The 21,151-nt window shown below is 45.9% G+C and overlaps 2 protein-coding genes across 6 annotated transcripts in view; one reads left to right on the top strand and one right to left on the bottom strand.

Annotated features, from left to right (window-relative positions):
• Window positions 1-108: 108 nt before the first annotated feature.
• Window positions 109-17,677, top strand: LOC139229639 (zinc-binding protein A33-like). Of its 4 annotated transcripts, XM_070861153.1 has the most exons (9): window positions 109-171; window positions 2,164-2,298; window positions 2,395-2,505; window positions 11,974-12,551; window positions 12,642-12,737; window positions 12,831-13,064; window positions 14,929-14,951; window positions 15,038-15,153; window positions 15,353-17,677. In XM_070861153.1, the coding sequence occupies exons 4-9, from the start codon at window positions 12,141-12,143 to the stop codon at window positions 15,883-15,885; spliced, it is 1,413 nt and encodes a 470-aa protein (XP_070717254.1). In that variant the 5' UTR covers window positions 109-171; window positions 2,164-2,298; window positions 2,395-2,505; window positions 11,974-12,140; the 3' UTR covers window positions 15,886-17,677. The 4 variants fall into 4 exon arrangements, with proteins under 4 accessions (XP_070717254.1, XP_070717257.1, XP_070717256.1 ...); XM_070861156.1 differs by lacking the exon at window positions 2,164-2,298 and having other exon boundaries at window positions 146-171; XM_070861155.1 differs by lacking the exon at window positions 2,164-2,298 and having other exon boundaries at window positions 152-934.
• The window catches only part of LOC139229645 (E3 ubiquitin-protein ligase TRIM39-like), a 31,373-nt gene continuing 23,317 nt past the window's right edge, over window positions 13,096-21,151 (bottom strand). The window contains exons 5-6 of one of the 2 annotated variants that reach the window (XR_011587767.1): window positions 17,583-17,789; window positions 13,096-15,577 (exon numbers count right to left, since the gene is read on the bottom strand). Coding sequence is in view for 1 of the 2 variants with exons in the window: in XM_070861164.1 (XP_070717265.1) it covers window positions 17,758-17,789 (32 nt within the window). In the remaining variant the exon portion in view is untranslated. Of the gene's footprint in view, window positions 17,790-21,151 lie in introns of both variants that reach the window. The other variant, XM_070861164.1, reaches the window with a different exon arrangement.

Here is a 21,151-nt window from a genome sequence, read left to right as displayed (position 1 = left end):
GAGAGCCCCGCCCCGGAAACCCGCCTCGCTCGCTCTGAGCGACAGTCGTGATGACCAATCCGCTTCCCCTAGAGCTCTTCACCATGCCGCCATTAGCCAATCAGCGCCGCCGGGAGGTGGGGTTTCCGGCCATGATTTCGGTTGAAAGAGGCTCGAGCTCGGAACTTGCCGGTTGGGTTTAAATATTTAATGTTTAACGGCCGTCAATCTTTGCCCCTGTGAGCGGGCGCGGGGTGTGTGCTGTGATTGGCGGGGAGGGAGAAAAGAACAACTTGTGTTTATATAGCGCCTTTAACGCAGTAAAAGGTCCCCAGGCGCTTCACAGGAGGCTCACAGATTGTTTTGTCTATTCCGGGGCGGATCTGCGATTGTCACCGAACTAGGCCTCCCACAATATCTACAGAATCCCGGGAATACCCGCAACCTCCCCGGGAATGGTCTTCATCATCATCATCGGCGGCCCCTGGAACCAGGAGAACTTGCTTCCACATGGGTTCACAGATGTTTCAATGAAGGACCTAATATTCCAGTCCTGAACTCCAATTGAAGGGTGGAAGATGCCTGAGCCTGGATTGTTTTAACGTGTGGTGACCGTCGCACATCAGCCACCACACGGGCTTGACAGAGCTCGGCCTTTATCCAGTGGCAAGGGTTAACCAGGACGGCTGGAGACCTGCTCTGCTGCACGGACCCAGTGCACTCACATATCGCAGTGTGCGCTGGCCCGTGCTGCCCCTGGGCCCTCGGCTCGTCTGGGCCCCGTACCCTCAGTCGCTGCACCTCTGCCCCGACCTTCCCGCTCCTCTGATGTACTGGACCCCACTGATGTTGCTGCCCATGCTCCAAACCGCGACCTGGGTTTTGATGACGTCATCCAGTCACCCACCTTGAAGCCATCACAGTCTTGAAGCAGTTCACGCTGGAAGCTGCAGTGGTATGCTCTTTATCCTCCCGAATTGCGGTGGTGTCCTCTCGCAGGTCGGGATGGCCCATGATGTTTCAGGGCCTGCACTGCTCTTTTATCCTCCCAACCTGCGGTGGTGTCCTCTCGCAAGTCGGGATGGCCCATGATGTTTCAAGGCCTGCACTGCTCTTTTATCCTCCCGACCTGCGGTGTTGTCCTCTCGCAGGTCTGGGTGGCCCACGATCAACGAATGACCCGGGGAATGAGTTGCCGTGATCTTGACACTCGGCTTGTATTTATTTCTGTGGTGCCCAACTTTAATATTCTCCTGAAAGTCCCATTGCAATCCAGTTCCAGTTCCATGTTGTGAGTGTGTGATGTGTGTGGCACGGTGGGTATGAGAGGCACTGTTTCTGTGAGTGGGGCTGATGTTGGTTTCCAGTATTTGACACAACTCCCATTTTCAACTATATCCTTTTTCTATTAGCTGCTTTAAATACTTTGGGTGTAATATATTCAAAAAGGAGTTAGATGTAGTCCTTGCTACTAGGGGGAATCAAGGGGTATGGCGAGAAAGCAGGAATGGGGTACTGAAGTTGCATGTTCAGCCATGAACTCATTGAATGGCGGTGCAGGCTCGAAGGGCCGAATGGCCTACTCCTGCACCTATTTTCTATGTTTCTAATATCTACTGTCCGTTTTTCAAATATATTCAACAGAGAATTACATAGATTTTACAGCACAGAGACAGGCCATTCGGTCCAACAGGTTTATGCTCCACACAAACCTCCTCCCACATTACTACAGCTCACCCGATCAATATATCCTTCTGTCCCTTTTTCCCTGATGTAATTATCTACCTTCCCCTTAAATACATCGATGCTATTCGCCTTAACTACTCACTGTGGTAGTGAGTTCCACATTCTCACCACTCTCTGAGTAAAGTGATTTCTCCTGAATTCCCTTTTGGATTTATTAGCGACTAATTTATATTTATGGCCCCGAGTTTTCGACTCTCCCACAAGTGGAAACATCTTCTCTACATCTACCCAATCGAAACCCACAATAACTTTAAAAACCTCCATCGGGACACTTCTCAGTCTTCTCTGATCAAGAGGAAAGTTCCCCAGCCTGTTGTAATCTTTGCTGACGGTTGTACCCACTGAGTTCTGGTATCATCCGTGTACATCTGTGTTGCACTTTTTCCTGTGTTTCAATCTTGCTTTTATTATAACCTCTTTCTATCTGTGTGTCGGCAGCAGTGAGAATGCAGAATGATCAGCAGCTTGTAATTACCTGGGTGTATTTCTTCTGTCCGGATATAGACGCTCAGTCTCTGGCAACTCAGATTTGTATTTTCTAATATTTCAGGAGGAAGCTTGTCAGAAGATGAGGTAGAACTTGCTCTTTACTAAAACTCTGCACAGTTTGGTACAATAGCTGAGAAAAGTGTTTATGGTCAATTTATAATCATTGTTTGATATTTGCAGGACTGGCGAGGACTATACTGATATTATCAGATGCTGCCGTGTCCTTGGAAAAATTCAACGGCCCTTTACAGTGCACACTGTGGAGAGAAATGATATTCACCATTAACCCCGGTAAAACTCATAGGTTCCTATGTTCTGATTTATAACTCACGTTATGTACAATGAACAAATCATATCAAAGACGATTTTTAAGCTATTGCAATGTATCGGGGTTAAAAATGGCGCTGAGTGGAATTAAACTTATTCCTGCAACAAAACCACTTTCTAAAACAGTGCCTCAAGTAGTCAGCTGAAATTTCAGCTCTCCCAATATAACAAATACAGGCTTCCTTGGATGAACCACTGCCTCCAGAGACCTGCAATACTTTGCACACATCATTCTGCTTGAGAACTGCAGGAGACCGGGGGCCGCAGGGCTCCTTGTAGAGGTCAGGGTCACAGTGACCACCAGTGGTCAGAACATTTTTATGGCACTGCCACCTTGTTTGCAGCAGTGGTAGGCTTCAAAATCTCTCCCCACCCCCACCCCAGAGTCATCACAATGTGGAGTGAAGTTCCAGATAGAGTGATGGAGACACAAACCCTGGAATAATTTAATAAACAAGTCTTTGGTACAATGGGATGATGTGAAGATCTCTCTGATGCCTCAAGATGGGCAGAATGGCCTCCCTCATCTGTAATGATCTTGGAAACTTATTTTAGTTCCAATGTATGTTTCCAAGTGTCAGTGGGACTAACTTCCTGTCAATGTCCATAACGACACAGAAATATAACTTTCCAGAGGGACCTCAAAAGTAATCTCAGGATTGCTACGAGGGCCATGTGCTAGTCAGAGTAAGAATCGCAGGATAGCTCAGATGAATATGTGGCTTGAGGAGTGGTGCAGCAGGGAGGGATTCAAATTCCTGGGACATTGGAACCGGTTCTAGGGGAGGTAGGACAAGTACAAACAGAATGGTCTGCACCTGGGCAGGACCGGAACCAATGTCCTAGGGGGAGTGTTTGCTAGTGCTGTTGGGGAGGAGTTAAACTAACATGGCAGGGGGGTGGGAACTTTTGCAGATGTTAAGTCCTAGTTCGGGTGGTCAGCTGCATTCGACAATAATCGAGTCAGATACCTTCAATCTTTACGTCTTTATTGAAGCAGCTTCGGACCTGTTACCAAACTGCCAGCACAGAGTCTACAGATTCCGGGGCAGGCAGACAAAAGGTCTGCCTATCCTCACAGACGCATCCCTTTTATTCTTACAAACCGAAGGAGGTATGGCCTGCTTCACCAATCACAGTGTGTTACTAGGGCTTCATGAATTGACAGCCTGTTTATCTTTAGAACACTTTATGCTTTTATGAGTGGAATAGCCCAGCTTAATCACACGAAGCAAATGTGCACCATATCAAGTCATGGCCATAAACCCTTGTTTATCAGTGATGGTCACACAAGCTACTTTGTCCACTACTTTCTCACGGGAAACTAATTCTGTCTTTTGTTATTTTCTTATTGATTCGTAGAACCATTTTATTAACGCTTTCATGATTCTTCCACCTACATTCACACAGGGAGACAGAGGGAAGTAGAATGGGGGCAGAAGCAAAAGATAGAAAGAAGAAAAGTAAAAATAGAGGGCAGAGAAATCCAAGGCAAAAAGAAAAAAGGGCCACATTACAGAAAAATTCTAAAGGGGCAAAGTGTGTTAGAAAGACAAGCCTGAAGGCTCTGTGCCTCAATGCGAGGAGTATTCGGAATAAGGTGGATGAATTAACTGCGCAGATAGCAGTTAACGGGTATGGTATAATTGGCATCACGGAGCCATGGCTCCAGGGTGACCAAGGCTGGGAACTCAACATCCAGGGGTATTCAACATTTAGGAAGGATAGACAGAAAGGAAAAGGAGACTGGGTGGCATTGCTGGTTAAAGAGGAAATTAATGCAATAGTAAGAAAGGATGATGTGGAATCGGTATAGGTTGAACTGCGGAATACCAAGGGGCAGAAAACGCTAGTGAGAGTTGTGTACAGACCACCAAACAGTAGTAGTAAGGTTGGGGACAGCATCAAACAGAAATAAGGGATGCATGCAATAAAGGTACAGCAGTTATCATGGGTGACTTTAATCTACATTTTGATTGGGCGAACCAAACTGGTAACAATGCGGTGGAGGAGGATTTCCTGGAGTGGTTTTCGAGACCAATATGTCGAGGAACCAACCAGGGAGCTGGCCATCCTAGACTGGATGATGTGTAATGAGAAAGGACTAATTAGCAATCTTGTTGTGCGAGACCCCTTGGAGAAGAGTGACCATAACATGGTAGAATTCTTTATTAGGATGGAGAGTGACACAGTTAATTCAGAAACTTGGGTCCTGAACTTAAGGAAAGGTTACTTCGATGGTTTGAGGCATGAATTGGCTAGAATAGACTGGCAAATGATACTTAAAGGGTTGACGGTGGATAGGCAAGGACAAACATTTAAAAATCACATGGACGAACTTCAGCAATTGTACATCCCTGTCTGGAGTAAAAATAAAACGGGGAAGGTGGCTCAACCGTGGATAACAAGGGAAATTAGGGATAGTGTTAAATCCAAGGAAGAGGCATATAAATTGGCCAGAAAAAGCAGCAAACCTGAGGACTGGGAGAAATTTAGAATTCAGCAGAGGAGGACAATGGGTTTAATTAAGAGGGGGAAAATAGAGTATGAGAAGAAGCTTGCCAGGAACAAAAAAACTGACTGCAAAACCTTCTATCGATATGTGAAGAGAAAAGATTAGTGAAGACAACATAGCTCCCTTGCAGTCGGATTCAGGTGAATTTATAATGGGGAACAAAGAAATGGCAGACCAATTCATGAAGCAAGACACAAATAGAAACATAAAAACATAGAAAATAGGTGCAGGAGTAGGCCATTCAGCCCTTCTAGCCTGCACCGCCATTCAATGAGTTCATGCCTGAAGATGCAACTTCAGTACCCCATTCCTGCTTTCTCGCCATACCCCTTGATCCCCCTAGTAGTAAGGACCTCATCTAACTCCTTTTTGAATATATTTAGTGAATTGGCCTCAACAACTTTCTGTGGTAGAGAATTCCACAGGTTCACCACTCTCGGGGTGAAGAAGTTTCTCCTCATCTCGGTCCTAAATGGCTTACCCCTTATCATTAGACTGTGACCCCTGGTTCTGGACTTCCCCAACATTGGGAACATTCTTCCTGCATCTAACCTGTCTGAATCCATCAGAATTTTACACGTTTCTATGAGGTCCCCTCTCATTCTTCTGAACTCCAATGAATACAAGCCCAGTTGATCCAGTCTTTCTTGATAGGTCAGTCCCGCCATCCCGGGAATCAGTCTGGTGAACCTTCGCTGCACTCCCTCAATAGCAAGAATGTCCTTCCTCAAATTAGGAGACCATAACTGTACACAATACTCCAAGTGTGGCCTCACAAAGGCCCTGTACAACTGTAGCAACACCTCCCTCCCCCTGTACTCAAATCCCCTCGCTATGAAGACCAACATGCCATTTGCTTTCTTAACCGTCTGCTGTACCTGCATGCCAACCTTCAATGACTGATGTACCATGACACCCAGGTCTCGTTGCACCTCCCCTTTTCCTAATCTGTCACCATTCAGATAATAGTCTGTCTCTCTGTTTTTACCACCAAAGTGGAAAACCTCACATTTATCCACATTATACTTCATCTGCCATGCATTTGCCCACTCACCTAACCTATCCAAGTCACTCTGCAGCCTCATAGCAACCTCCTTGCAGCTCACACTGCCACCCAACTTAGTGTCATCCGCATATTTGGAGATACTACATTTAATCCCCTCGTCTAAATCATTAATGTACAGTGTAAACAGCTGGGGCCCCAGCACAGAACCTTGCGGTACCCCGCTAGTCACCGCCTGCCATTCTGAAAAGTACCCATTTACACCTACTCTTTGCTTTCTGTGTAACAACGTGTTCTTAATCCATGTCAGCACACTACCCCCAATCCCATGTGCTTTAACTTTGCACATTAATCTCTTGTGTGGGACCTTGTCGAAAGCCTTCTGAAAGTCCAAATATACCACATCAACTGGTTCTCCCTTGTCCACTGGAAACATCCTCAAAAAATTCCAGAAGATTTGTCAAGCATGATTTCCCTTTCACAAATCCATGCTGACTTGAACCTATCATGTCACCTCTTTCCAAATGTGCTGCTATGACATCCTTAATAATTGATTTCATCATTTTACCCACGACTGAGGTCAGGCTGACCGGTCTATAATTCTCTGTTTTCTCTCTCCCTCCTTTTTTAAAAAGTGGGGTTACATTGGCTACCCTCCACTCGATAGGAACTGATCCAGAGTCAATGGAATGTTGGAAAATGACTGTCAATGCATCCGCTATTTCCAAGGCCACCTCCTTAAGTACTCTGGGATGCAGTCCATCAGGCCCTGGGGATTTATTGGCCTTCAATCCCATCAATTTCCCCAACACAATTTCCCGACTAATAAGGATTTCCCTCAGTTCCTCCTCCTTACTAGACCCTCTGATCCGTTTTATATCCGGAAGGTTGTTTGTGTCCTCCGAACCAAAGTACTTGTTCAATTGGTCTGCCATTTCTTTGTTCCCCGTCATGACTTCCCCTGATTCTGACTGCAGGGGACCTACGTTTGTCTTTACTAACCTTTTTCTCTTTACTTTACTTTCCCTCTGAAAGTATTATGGGACCGAGGGTTTAGTGAGGAGGAACTGAAGGATATTCGTATTAGGCAGGAAATTGTGTTCGGGAAATTGATGGAATTGAAGGCCAATAAATCCCCAGGGCCTGATGGACTGCATCCCAGAGTACTTAAGGAGGTGGCCTTGGAAATAGCGGATGCATTGACAGTCATTTTCCAACATTCCATTGACTCTGGCTCAGTTCCTATCGAGTGGAGGGTAGCTAATGTAACACCACTTTTTAAAACGGGAGGGACAGAGAAAGTGGTTAATTATAGACCGGTTAGCCTGACATCAGTGGTGGGGAAAATGTTGGAATCAATTATTAAGAATGAAATAGCAGCGCATTTGGAAAGCAGTGGCAGGATCGGTCCAAGTCAGCATGGATTTATGAAGGGGAAATCATGCTTGACAAATCTTCTGGAATTTTTTTGCGGATGTAACTAGTAGAGTGGACAAGGGAGAACCAGTGGATGTGGTGTATTTGGACTTTTAAAAGGCTTTTGACATGGTCCCACACAAGAGATTGGTGTGCAAAATCAAAGCACATGGTATTGGGGGTAATGTACTGACGTGGATAGAGAACTGGTTGGCAGACAGGAAGCAGAGAGTTGGGATAAACGGGTCCTTTTCAGAATGTCATGCAGTGACTAGTGGAGTGCCGCAGGGCTCAGTGCTGAGACCCCAGCTCCTTACAATGTACATCAATGATTTGGATGAAGGAATTGAGTTTAATATCTCCAAGTTTGCAGATGACACTAAACTGGGTGGCGGTGTGAGCTGTGAGGGGGACGCTAAGAGGCTGCAGGGTGACTTAGACAGGTTAGGTGAGTGGGCAAATGCATGGCAGATGCAGTATAATGTGGATAAATGTGAGGTTATCCACTTTGGGGGCAAAAACGCAAAGACAGAATATTATCTGTATGGTGGCAGATTAGGAAAAAGGGAGGTACAACGAGACCTGGCTGTCATGGTTCATCAGTCATTGAAAGTTAGCATACAGGTGCAGCAGGCGGTGAAGAAGGCAAATGGTATGTTGGCCTTCATAGCTCGGGGATTTGAGTATAGGAGCAGGGAGGTCTTACTGCAGTTGTACAGAGCCTTGGTGAGGCTTTACCTGGAATATTGTGTTCAACTTTGGTCTCCTAATCTGAGGAAGGACATTCTTACTTTTGAGGGAGTGCAGAGAAGGTTCACCAGACTGATTCCTGAGATGGCTGGACTGACATGTGAGGAGAGACTGGATCAACTGGGCCTTTATATATTGGAGTTTTGAAGGATGAGAGGGGATCTCATAGAGACATACAAGATTCTGACGGAACGGGACAGGTTAGATGCGGGTAGATTGTTCCCGATGTTGGGGAAGTCCAGAACCAGGGGACACAGTCTTAGGATAAGGGATAGGCCATTTAGGACTGAGATGAGGAGAAACTTCTTCACTCAGGGAGTTGTTAACCTGTGGACCTGCCGCAAAGAGTTGTTGATGCCAGTTCATTGGAATATTCAAGAGGGAGTTAGATATGGCCCTTACGGCTAAGGGGATCAAGGGGTATGGAGAGAAAGCAGGAAAGGTGTACTGAGGGAATGATCAGCCATGATCTTATCGAATGGTGGTGCAAGCTCAAAGGGCTGAATGGCCTACTCCTGCACCTATTTTCTATGTTTCCAAATCTAATTTGTTTCTGTCATTATCGCAGTGAGAATATCGAGGCATTGATAGTTTTGCAATCACTTTGATATGATTGATCTTGCTACCACATGCCTGACAATCTATTAAGCACAGAACAGTCAGTGTGAGTGACAGTGTGTTTATCAGGCAGCTGATGAGAACAGGAGGTAATGCAGCCTCTTTGAAGTTTTATGTAACTCAATAATTTACTGACAAGATTATCATCCTATTTTATTCTAGCAACTGTCTCAAATTAATAACGTTAGTGGCCACGACTATAAAAAAATGTGACTTCCATTTATATAGTGTCTTTTACAACCTTATGAAGTGCTTTACCGCCTCAGATCACTTGGTAGAACACAGAAACAACCGCCCAGTGCTAGTCAGTTCTGCAATTTAAACAGAGAAAATTCATCCATTGGGACTGTGCTTCTAAATATTCACTGTGATATTGTAGTGAATAGCAATGCAGTTAGTGATTGACTAGTAACCAGCGCTTCGCCTTCCTGCTTCAGAGTTGTTGTCTGGCATATGTTTTTTTTCTTTTCATTTGTTTTATATGAATTGTTAGATTAATGGGAGTAATAAAGATGGTGAGACCACTCTAAACTCATGTGATTGCTGGTTGAATGCATTTTCATTAAGAACAAAAAAACTCAATGCAGGAATTCTGGAGTGAAATTGGTCTCGGGCACTAATGCAAAATTTCCAGGAAATGGGCAAGTGTAAAACTGCCAACTCACGATCGCCTGATTTGTGCTTCTGCCCAAAGACCAATTTCACCCCCTTCCAGTCTGGTTTCCTGGGAGCGATAAGAACTTGAGCTGAAATTTCCGGGGATCCTCTCGCCAATTGTTCGAAATAGAAGCAGGATATGCAACAAAAATGCAGAGATTTTCTGTATTTAAAAAATTGTGATCATTCAGGAACAATGGTGCAGAGGTATATGCAGATATAATCAATATTATATTATATATAGACAGGTGAGTATTTCGGGTACACACCCTGCAGAGGAACTGGGAACTGAAAGATCAGCAAGGACCTCCGTAGGGCCGGGGGAAGGAGTGGGAGAGAAGAGACAAATGGTAGGAGGAATAAGGAAGCCACATACTCCTGGGGAAATAAGAATCTAAATGGGTGTGGGGAGCAAAGGGATCTAGGGCTACAGATTCACAAATCATTAAAAGTAGCAACACAAGTTAACAAGGCCAGAAAATTCAAACACCAGGGTTCATTTCGAGAGGAATAGAATTGAAAATTGGAGAAGTTATGTTTCACTTGTATAGAAGCTTGGTTAGACCACACTTTCTGTGCAATGGACACAGTTCTGGTCACCATATAACACAAAGGATACAGAGGCCCTGGAGAAATAGTAGAAAAGATTTATCCAGATCTGAGAGGTTATACCTATCAGGAAAGATTAAACAGGCTGGAGCTCTTTCCTCTGGAAAAGTGAAGACTGAGAGGTGACCTAATAGAGATTGTGGTCAAGAGGACGCTGTGATAGTCAGTAACAGAGGGGAGGTAAGGTGTGGGACTATTGTTGAATGGGGAATTGGGGTTGCGTTCACTGGTACCGCAGTCGGATGATTGGATCACGGACACCCGGGGTAGAAAGGGGCTGGCTGGGTTGTCTCCTCCCTTCCACTTCCTCCCCTCCTCTCCCACTATCTCCAACACCTCTTCCTCCTCCTCCTGCTCAGATGGTCACCATATGTCTGGTGGTAGGAGCTGTGCCCTCATGATGGCGAGGATATGGAGCATGCAGAAGACTGTGGTGAATCTTGAGACCCGCTCTGGTGAGTACTGCAGGGCTCCTCTAGAGCAGTCCAGGCAGCCGAAGCATTGATTAAGGATGCCAGTGGTCTGCTCTATCAGATTCCATGTGGCGGCATGACCCTCATTATATGCACACTGCCCACGTGTAGCGTAGCAGAGTCATGAGCCAGGCGGTCAGTGGATAGCCCTTGTTGCCCAGTAGCCGCCCTCTGGTTTGTTGTGGTGGCTCAAATGCTGATGGTACAGCGGGCTGCTGCAGAATGAAGGCACCATGGCTGCTGCCAGGATACCGAGCACTGACCTGCAAGATGTGCTGAGTATGGTCACACACCAGCTGGATATTGAGGGAGTGGGTGCGGTACATCACCGAATTGAGATGTGGAGCCCACAGAGCGACATGTGTCAGTCAATGGCTCCCAGCACCACGGAGTCTGCTATCCCGGTGAAGCTGCCTGCTCGCTCCTCTCTGGCAAGAGAGAATGAAATGTAACTGCCGAGCTGCAGAAACCTGCTGTACATTCCCAGCTAGCTCCGAGGGGAGGGGAATTGGTTAGGAGGGAGTGGGCTGTGATCGGGAGAGGGTCACTTGGACACAGCACAGGAAGGAACATGGGGCACAGAGGATCATACGCTGATCACAGAACCCGCCTGACTTTCCTTCCATTGAATGCAGTAAAAATGTATTGTGGGTTCTGTTACAGGCGTGAGATCCGCCGACCAGATTTTCATTTCTGCTCTCCGCCCATGTGATGCCTAATGCCGGATGGTAAAGACCAAAATCCCCCCAATGTTGGGTATGACGACAGGGATGGAACATTGTGCATCATAACACTGCTTATAAAATCTATAAAATAAAATGCTTTCTTCCAAATCAGCATTCATCTCTCCCCTGCCCTCCTTATTTTCCCCTATTCTGCTTCCCAGCCTCAGTAAAATGCCCGTCTGACTCCCAGTATGACAGTGGGCTCATCCCGAAACTTTACAGACTTTTAAATGCGATTCTATTTCATCCAGATGTGAGCAGCACTTCCAGGGACTCAAAGTGATCTGTGACTGGGAACCGGGTCTGGATCCACCCGCAAAAACATGACTCCAGCAGTTTCAATCAGGAAGTACTGCCACTGGGCATGGCTTCCAGACAGCTCCTTGACATTGAGGGCACTTTGTGTTTTAGGGTGAGTGGCTGCGATCATTAACATGATTCAGTTTGTTTATCTCACACCGAGTTTCACCAGAGGCTGTGCAGTCGGCAGTGAGTTCTGTCTGGAGCAAAGTGCACTGGAATCTCGAGCCCCGTCCATCTCCGCCTCCTCCCTCCCTCTCTCTAACTCCTCCCACTGCCAACACCCCAGGGACTGACACACTCCCGGAGAGGGCTCAGTTATTCCCCTCTGTGCTCTAACCCTGTTTGTCCTTCAAATTGCTCTAGGTTTTGTCTCCCCGTGTAAAAGTCGACGGGACCTACACGAGTGCATAATAATAATTCCGTGAGTATTGCCGTGAACTTCATCGGGAAATCACTGAACTTAAGTGTTCAGCAGCTCAGTAAACACTGTAACTGAGAGCGGATTGAATCAGGAAGTGCTGAGTGTGCACATGGCTTCCAGAACTGAGGCCGAGACATTCACAGAGGATTTAAATTGCCCCATTTGTCTGGATTTCTTCACCGATCCGGTAATACTGGAGTGTGGGCACAACTTCTGCCGCTCCTGTATCACACACTGTTGGGAAAAGAAGGAAATACACTCCTGCCCGGAATGTAGAGAGGAGTTTCCAGAAATAAACCTCAAGGTTAATCGGCCCTTAGCGAGTGTGGCTGAGAAAGCTCGAAAATTAACCCAGAATCTGAAAGAGAAGGAAAGTAAACTTCATTGTGAGGAACATCAGGAAGAACTGATGCTGTTTTGTGAAACTGACAAGAAACTGATGTGTTTCGTTTGTGCAGTTGCGCGGGAACACAGAGAGCACCGCTTCACGCCCATTGAAGAAGCTGTTGGAATCTACAAGGTAAAAGGGAACAGATTTGATCACCCAATTATTTTATCATATTTTCATGGTCTAACACGTTTACTCCGTGATTTTCTCTCCCAAACCCAGGATCAGCTGAAATCTTTCTTAGATTCTCTCACAGAGAAGAAATCGGCGGCTCTCGAAACAGAATTAAAACAGAAACAGCAGATTACCGGAGTTAGGGTAAGGTCTCCCTGAGCTGATTTTCGGGGATCTCGGTTAGTTTTGTTCCCTCTATCGCGGTACATTAATTATGTTTCACATTTCATTTGGTAGGAACAGTCGAGCAGTCTGCAGACCCGCATCACATCCGAGTTCACTAAAATGCACCAGATTCTCACTGAGAAAGAGCAGCATTTAATCCAAGATCTCAGGGAACAAGAGGGGAAGATTGTAGAAACAATGGAGAAAAACCTTCGACAGATTCAAGAGAATTTAAATTCCATTCAGGAGAAGCTCTCAAATTTACAAAAACAGATGGAACAAAACGACGGACTGATATTTCTAAAGGTGAGGATTATATTTCAGTTTATTTCAGTGAAAGTTCACAGTCACAAAATGATCGGAGATAATATTGAAATAAATGCAGCATTTCCCAATAATTCGGATCTGATTTAAACCGATCGATTGTTTTGACTATTCTGGGGCGAATCTGCGATTGTCACCAAACTAATCGGTCTCCCACAATATCTACAGAATTCCGCGAATAGCCGCAACCTCCCGGGAATGAGTTGCCCTGATCGAGACTTAGATTGTAATTATTTCTGCGGTGCCCAACTTTAATATTCTCCTCAAAGTCACATTGCAATCCAGTTCCAGTTCCATGTTGTGAGTGTGCGGGTGTGTGTGTGGCACGGTGGGTGTGAGGGGCACTGTGTTTGTGAGTGGGGCTGATGTTGGTTTCCAGTATCTGACACAATTAACATTTAATCAACTATACCCTCTTTCTATTCTCTGCATGAAATAATTTTGGTCCAATTTCTACTGTCTGATTTTCAAATATATTTTACATAGAATTACAGAGTGTTTTACATCACAGAGACAGGACATTTGGGCCAACAGGTCTATGACGGTGTTTATATTCCACACAAACCTCCTCCCACCTTACTTCATTCTCCCTCCGCCCCCATATCAGTATATTCTGCTGTTCTGTTCTCACGCATGTGTCTATCTCGGCATCATAGGCGGTCCCTTGAATGAGGATGACTTGCTTCCATACCAAAAGGGATGAGTTTATAGATGTTTCAATGAAGGACCTGATATTCCAGTCCTGAAATCCAAGGGTGGAAGATGCCTATGCGTGGATTTTTTAACATGTGGTGGCCGTTGCACATCAGCCACCACATGGGCTTGACAGAGCTAGGCCTTTATCCACTGGCAAAGGTTAACCAGGACCACTGGAGACCTGCTCTGCTGCATGGACCTAGTGTGCACACATATCACAGTGTGGGCTGGCCCGAGCTGCAAATCTAACTCGCCTTTAAATGCTTCTATACCATTCCCCTCAACTACTCCATGTGGTAGCAAGTTCCACATTCTAACCATTTTCTTAACTAAAGAGATTCATCCTGAATTCCCTGGTGGATTTATTAGTGACTATCTTATATTTATAGCCCCTAGTTTTGGACTCCCCACAGCACAAGTGGAAACAACTTCTCTACACCTCCCCTATCCAATCCTTTCATAATTTTAAACACCTCTATCACTGCTCAGTCTTCTCTTCTCTAGAGAATGGTGTTGCTGTCTGTGAACATATGAACATAAGAATTAGAAGTGGGAGTAGGCTATTCGGCCCCTCACGCCTGCTCCGCCATTCAATGAGATCAGGCCTGATCTTCAACCTCAACTGCACTTTCCCGTCCGATCCAAATATCCCTTGATTCCTTTGGAGTCAATCTATCTATCTCAGCCTGAAAATACTCAAGGACTGAGCATCCACAGCTCTTCGGGCAGAGATTTCCAAAGATTCACAACCCTCTGAATGAAGCAATTCCTCCTCATCTCAATCATAAATAGCTGACCCCTTATCCTGAAACTATGATCCCTAGTTCTGGACTCTCCAGCCAGGGGAAACAGCCTCTCAGAATTTACCCTGTAAGCCCCCTTCAGAATTTTATAAGTTTCAATGAGATAAAGATGGTTCAGACTTACCCGTTAGTTGTACTCCTGCAGTTCTGGTATAACTCTTGTAAATCTTTTGGATACTTTCTCCTGTGCATCTATATTATTTTTCTAATATCCTCTTCGTATCTGTGAGTCTTTAGCATTGAGAGTTTTGAATTATCAGCAGCTTGTCACAATCTGGGAGTCATTTGTGTGGTCCGGATTTAGATGGTCAGTCTATCAACTCAGATTTGTGTTTTATTTATTTCAGGAGGAAACCCGTCAGAAGAGGAGGTAGGACATGCTCTTTAATACATAATTTGGTAAAATAACTCAAAACTGTTATGTTCAATTTGTAACCAATTGTTTGATATTTGCAGGATCAGTGATGACGGTTATACACTGACATTATCAGATGCCGCCATGTCGATCGAAAAATTCGCCGGTCCTTTACTGTTTACAGTGTGGAGAGAAATGATGGACACCATTAACCCCGGTAAAACTCATATATGTTCCTTTGTCCTGATTTATAATCTCATAATTTGACTCCTTGTACATAAAAATACCATGGAGAATATCTGTTAGTACTAAGTAGTTGCTGAGGAACGCCCTAATCCCGGGTGAGTCTCCCTAATCGCGGGTGAATCTCTCCAATCCCGGGTGAATCTCTTCAACTCTCTGCTTTTTCCTCCCAGTCTCTGTGTCCCTGGATGTGGAATCAGCGAATCCATGTCTCGAGGTGTCTGACGATCTGAAGAGTGCGAGATGGACCGGGACCCGGAGGAATCTCCCTGACACCGAGAAGAGGTTTACAGCCTGGCTCTGTGTGCTGGGATCGGAGGGATTCACATCGGGGAGACATTACTGGGAGGTGGAGGTGGCGGGGAATCGGGGCTGGAGTCTGGGAGTAGCCGCAGAGTCTGTGGGGAGGAAGGGAGGGGTTAGTCTGAGCCCGGAGAATGGATTCTGGACCATTGGGCGGTACAATGATCGGTTTAATGTAAACTCCTCCCCTCCATCCCCTGTCCCTGCCAGTCAGATCCCCGGGAAGGTGGGAGTTTATCTCAGTTACGAGTCCGGGACAGTTTCATTTTACAGCGCAGACACCAAGTCCCATCTCCACACCTTCACTGGGAATAAATTCACGAAGAAACTTTATCCTTTCTTCGGGACTTGGGATGAGAACAAGTGGCTGAGAATCTGCTCTGGATCTGATCTGGGTCTGTAAAAGGGGTGGGGCCTCAGGCCGGCCCACGTCATCCGTGACGTCACAATGACTTGATCCCGTGTGGATAGGGTCGGGGGCGGGAGTTAGAAAATGTAATTTCGAAATGATGCATTGTAAAATCCCAATGAGGCTGTAAATACACCGATAAAAATATGAAATGTGAGGAGACTTAAATAAAAAGTAAAAGCCGACAGCAACTCCAACCCCGCCCTTTCTCATCACTGCCCCGCTCCTTTGTATTAAAAAGCAGGTATAAGTTGTGCTCTGAAAATGAGCACATGCCTCAGGTATTCAGCACCACGCACCATTGGTGATGAGAAATACACAAACTATCTCTCTTCAAAAAGACCGGGAGTTTGTAAATCTTCGGTTTAAAAGGCTGAATGTTCACTTTTACGGCCGTGCGGGTTATAAAATGGGCGATCGATCCACTAATGCCTGTTTTGTTCCCGGGGGTAGAAGTGAAAATTCACCCCAGAGTGTTTAACGTTCCCTTGCAGGCCATTGTAGTGCCGCTTTAAGCCAGCAGATCTGAGAGATGGAGTGATCTTGACCATCTTTAAAAAAGGGGACAAGTCCGACTGTGGCAATTACAGAGTCGGCCACAGGGAAAGTCGTCGCTAGAGTCTTCCTCAAACGTCTTCTCCCTGTGGCCGAGGAGCTCCTCCCGTTTGATCCTCGCATGCACAATCTTTTAAGGGAGAGAGTTCCAGATTTCCAAAACCCTGTGAATGAATTTTAAAAAAAGTATTCAGGCACAGCAGAGTAAACAGCAAGGATGTAATGTGGGCCTGGATGTCAGAAAGACATCGAGGCGATTAAAGCTGTTCATCCTGTGAAAGAGCTACCCAATTTATTCCCACACACAAGCCTTTTCCCCATAACCCTGCAAATTAGTTCTCTTCAAGTACATGTCCAATTGCCTTTTGAAAGTCCCTCTGGAATCTGCTTCCACCGCCCGTTCAGGTCCCAAATCTAAAAATCTGAAAAAATATCTCCACATTTTCCCTCAAGTTCTCTTGCCAATTATTTTAAATCTATGACCTCTGGCTACCGATCCACTTGCCAGAAGAAACAGTTTCTCCCCGTTTGCTCAATCAAAACCCCTCAGAATTTTGAATACCTCTATTAGGTGTCCCTTTGACTTTTTCTGCTCCAAGGAGAACAATCCCAGCTTCTGCAAGCTCTCCACATAACTGAAGTCCCTCATACCTACTATCATCCTAGTAAACCTCCTTCTTACCCTCTCCAAGACCTTGACATCCTTCCTCAAGTGTGGTTTCCGGAATTCTACACAATACTCCAGTTGCGGCCTAACCAGTGATTTGTAAAGGTTCAGCATAACTTCCTTGTTTTTGAATTCAATATCCCCATTAGCAAAGCCAAGTATCCCACAAGCTTTCTTGGCTGTCTTATCAACTTGCCCTGCTATCTTCAAAGATTTGTGAACCTGCACCCCAGTTCCTTCAGTTCTTGCACTACCCTCAAAATAGCACCATTTAGATTATACTGCCTCTCCATGTTGTTCCCCCCCCAAAGTGCATCACTTCACATTCATCTGCATTAACTTGTGTCTGCCATGTGTCTGCCCATTTCTCCAGTCTGTCAATGTCCTCTTGAAGTCTGCTACTATCCTGCTCACTATTCACTACATTGCCAAGTTTTGTATCATATGATAATTTCAAAATTGTACTTACTATCCCCAAATTCAGGTCATTTATCTACAACAAGGAAAGCTTATCGTGAATGGTCTCGGATTTCTCGCAGATGTGTCTCCATTCTGAGTAAAATATATCCTTTTCCTCATTCAGTTCTTGGACCAAGTTCCATTCCTTTTCATCCAAAATATTGCGCAATGTAGAAAGTTCAGAGTCAATGAGGTTCTGCGATTGATTCGACTGCTCCTGTGAAGACAAAAAAAGTTTGCTAAAGAAGGAAGCAAAACTATCACAGGTCACCAGCACATTGATCACAATGCTTAATAAACACCAAGCCACGCTGCTGAAAATGCACAGGGATAGAGTTCTGTTAGCCGGGCATGGGGTGCATAACACGCTACCCATACATGCACAGCCCACATCGGCCCACTGAGAATTCATCTTCATTTCCAACTATTTACCCCAACTATTTACTGTTATATATGTAAACCTGTAAATACCTTGTTTAACCACCAGAGGGCTCATCCCCTAGAATTCCAAGGGATCCCACAATCCCTTGGGAGCACCTGTATTTAAGGAAGCCTCACAGGCTGGAAAGGCACTCTGGAAACCTGCAATAAAAGACTACGGTCACACTTTACTTTGAGCTCACAGTATCTGGTCAGACTCTTTATTCATACACTACAACTGGCTATGAGATACAGATATCGAACCCCACCGCAACGATGCAGAGAACAGTGGGCATCCTAGAGAAATTTTCGGAGGGAGATGATTGGGAAGCCTTCTTGGAGCGACTCGACCAATACTTTGTGGCCAACGAGCTGGAAGGAGAAGCGAACGCTGCCAAACGAAGGGTGATTCTCCTCGCCGTTTGCGGGGCACCAACGTATGGCCTCATGAAAAATCTGCTTGCTCCAGCGAAACTTGCAGAGAAATCGTATGATGATTTGTGCACACTTGTCCGGGAGCATCTTAACCCGAAGGAAAGCGTTCTGATGGCAAGGTACCAGTTCTACACGTGCAAGAGGTCTGAAGGCCAGGAAGTGGTGAGCTATGTCGCCAAGCTAAGATGCCTTGCAGGACATTGCTAATTTGAAGGACATTTGGAGTACATTCTCAGGGACTTCTTTGTATTTGGCATTGGCCATGAAATAATACTTCACAAACTTTTGACTGTAGAGACCGCAACCTTGAATAAAGCCATAGCGATAGCCCAGGCATTCATCGCCACCAGTGACAATACCAAGCAAATCTCTCAGCACACGAGTGCCGCTACAAGTACTGTGAACAAAGTAATGTTGTTTTTGAATTGTAACATACAGGGCAGGCCTCACATGCCTGCAGCTGCACGTCCGCAGATGTCTGAGTCTAGCATCAAGGGTGATGAATGCTAGCCCGTTAACACCTTGTTGGCGTTGCAGGGGTGATCATCGTTTCCATTCATGCCACTTCAAAGGATACGTTTGCAAGGGCTGTGGAACAATGCGACATCTCCAATGTATGTGCAGGCGAGCTGCAAACCATGTTGCAGAGAAGGACAGATCCACGGCAGATCACGATGAACCAGAGCCTCCGACAGAGGAGGCAGAGATACATGGGGTGCACACATTTACCACAAAGTGTCCCCCGATAATGCTGAAGGTTGAATTAAATGGACTCCCGGTGTCCTTTTGATAAATTGTGGTGCGGCAAGGCCTCAAGGCCAGTCCTAAGTCCCATTCGCATTAAACTGAGAACATACACAAAAGGAACTGATTCCCGTAATCGGCAGTGCTACTGTAAAGGTCTCTTTCGCTGGAGCGGTGCACAAGTTACCACTCTGGGTGGTACCGGGCAATGGCCCCAGGCTGCTCAGCAGGAGCTGGCTGGGAAAGATACGCTGGAATTGGAATGACGTCCGAGCGCTCTCACCCATCGACAACACTTCATGTGCCCAGGTCCTAAACAAGTTCCCCTCGCTGTTCGAACCAGGCATCGGGAAGTTCCAAGGAGCAAAAGTGCAGATCCACCTAATTCCAGGGGCGCGACCCATCCTTCACAAGGCGAGAGCAATACCGTACATGATGAGAGAGGGTTGAGATGGAGCTGGACCGGCTGCAACGAGAGAGCATCATTTCGCCGACTGAATTCTCTCACTCTCTCTCTCTCAGGTTAAAACGCTCGAAGTGCGTTTTTCTGACGCCTGAAGTGGAGTTCCTGGGGAGAAGAATCGCGGTGGATGGCATCAGGCCCACTGATTCGAAGATGGAGGCAATCAAGAAGGCACAAAGGCCACAGAACGTGATGGAGCTGCGGTCGTTTCTAGGACTCCTGAACTACTTTGGTAACTTCTTACCGGGTCTCAGCACACTGTTAGAACCACTGCACGCTTCACTGCGTAAAGGAGACGAATGGGCATGGGGTAAAAACCAAGAAAATGCCTTTATAAAAGCTAGAAAACTGTTATGCTCAAACAAATTGCTTGTGTTCTATGATCCATGTAAGCGTTTGGTAGTAGCTTGTGATGCATCGTCATGCAATGTCGGGTGTGTATTACAACAAGCTAATGAATCTGGGAAATTGCAACTTATGCATCCAGAAGTCTGTCCAAGGCTGAGAGAGCCTATAGCATAATCGAAAAGGAAGCGGTAGCATGTGTTTATAGGGTAAATAAAATGCATCAATATCCGTTTGGGCTCAAATTTGAACTGGAAACTGACCATAAGCCACTGATATCCCTCTTTTCGGAAAGCATGGGGATAAATACTAATGTATCGGCCCACATCCAGAGATGGGCGCTCACGTTGTCCGCATACAACTACGCTATCTACCACAGGCCAGGGACAGAAAACTATACCGATGCCCTCAGTAGGCTGCCATTGCCCACCATGGGGTTGGAAATGGCACAGCCCGCAGATTTAGTTATGGTAATGGAAGCACTCAAGAGCGAGCAATCACCTGTTACCGCCCGACAGATTAGAACCTGGACTAGCCAGGACCCCTTAGTTAAAAAAAAAACTGTGTGCTTCACGGGTGCAGATCCAGTGTCCCATTAGAAATGCAGGAAGAAATAAAGCCATACCAGCGGCGCAAAGAGGAAATGTCTTTAACCCACAGAAGGCAGTCTGCCTGTAATTGGGTAGTGGTACCAAAAAAGAGCAGGGACACTTTCATTAGCGATCTCCACAGTACCCTGCCAGGCATTGTAATGATGAAAGCGATAGCCAGATCCCACGTGTGGTAGCCCGGTATCGATGCGGACTTAAGAGTCCTGCGTGCACAACTGTAACACATGTTCACAGTTAGGCAATGCACCCAGGGAGGCGCCACAAAGTTTATGGTCTTGGCCTGCCAAACAGTGGTCTCGGGTCCTGTTGACTATGGAGGCCCGTTCTTGGGGAAAATGTTCCTAGTGGTTGTAGATGCATACTCCAAATGGATTGAATGTGAGATAATGTCGGCAAGCACGTCCGCTGCCACCACTGAAAGCCTGCGGGCCATGTTTGCCACGCACGACCTGCCTGATGTGTTATATATGTGGACTTGTATTTACTCTGTACAGCCACCAGAGGGCTCATTCCCCGGAGTCACAGGGATCCCATAATCCCTTGGGAGCACAGGTAATTAAG

The sequence above is a fragment of the Pristiophorus japonicus genome, chromosome 19, assembly GCF_044704955.1.
Source record: "Pristiophorus japonicus isolate sPriJap1 chromosome 19, sPriJap1.hap1, whole genome shotgun sequence".
Classification (NCBI taxonomy): domain Eukaryota; kingdom Metazoa; phylum Chordata; class Chondrichthyes; family Pristiophoridae; genus Pristiophorus; species Pristiophorus japonicus.
Note: the sequence above shows the minus strand (reverse complement) of the source record. Positions and strands in the feature narration are given on the sequence as shown.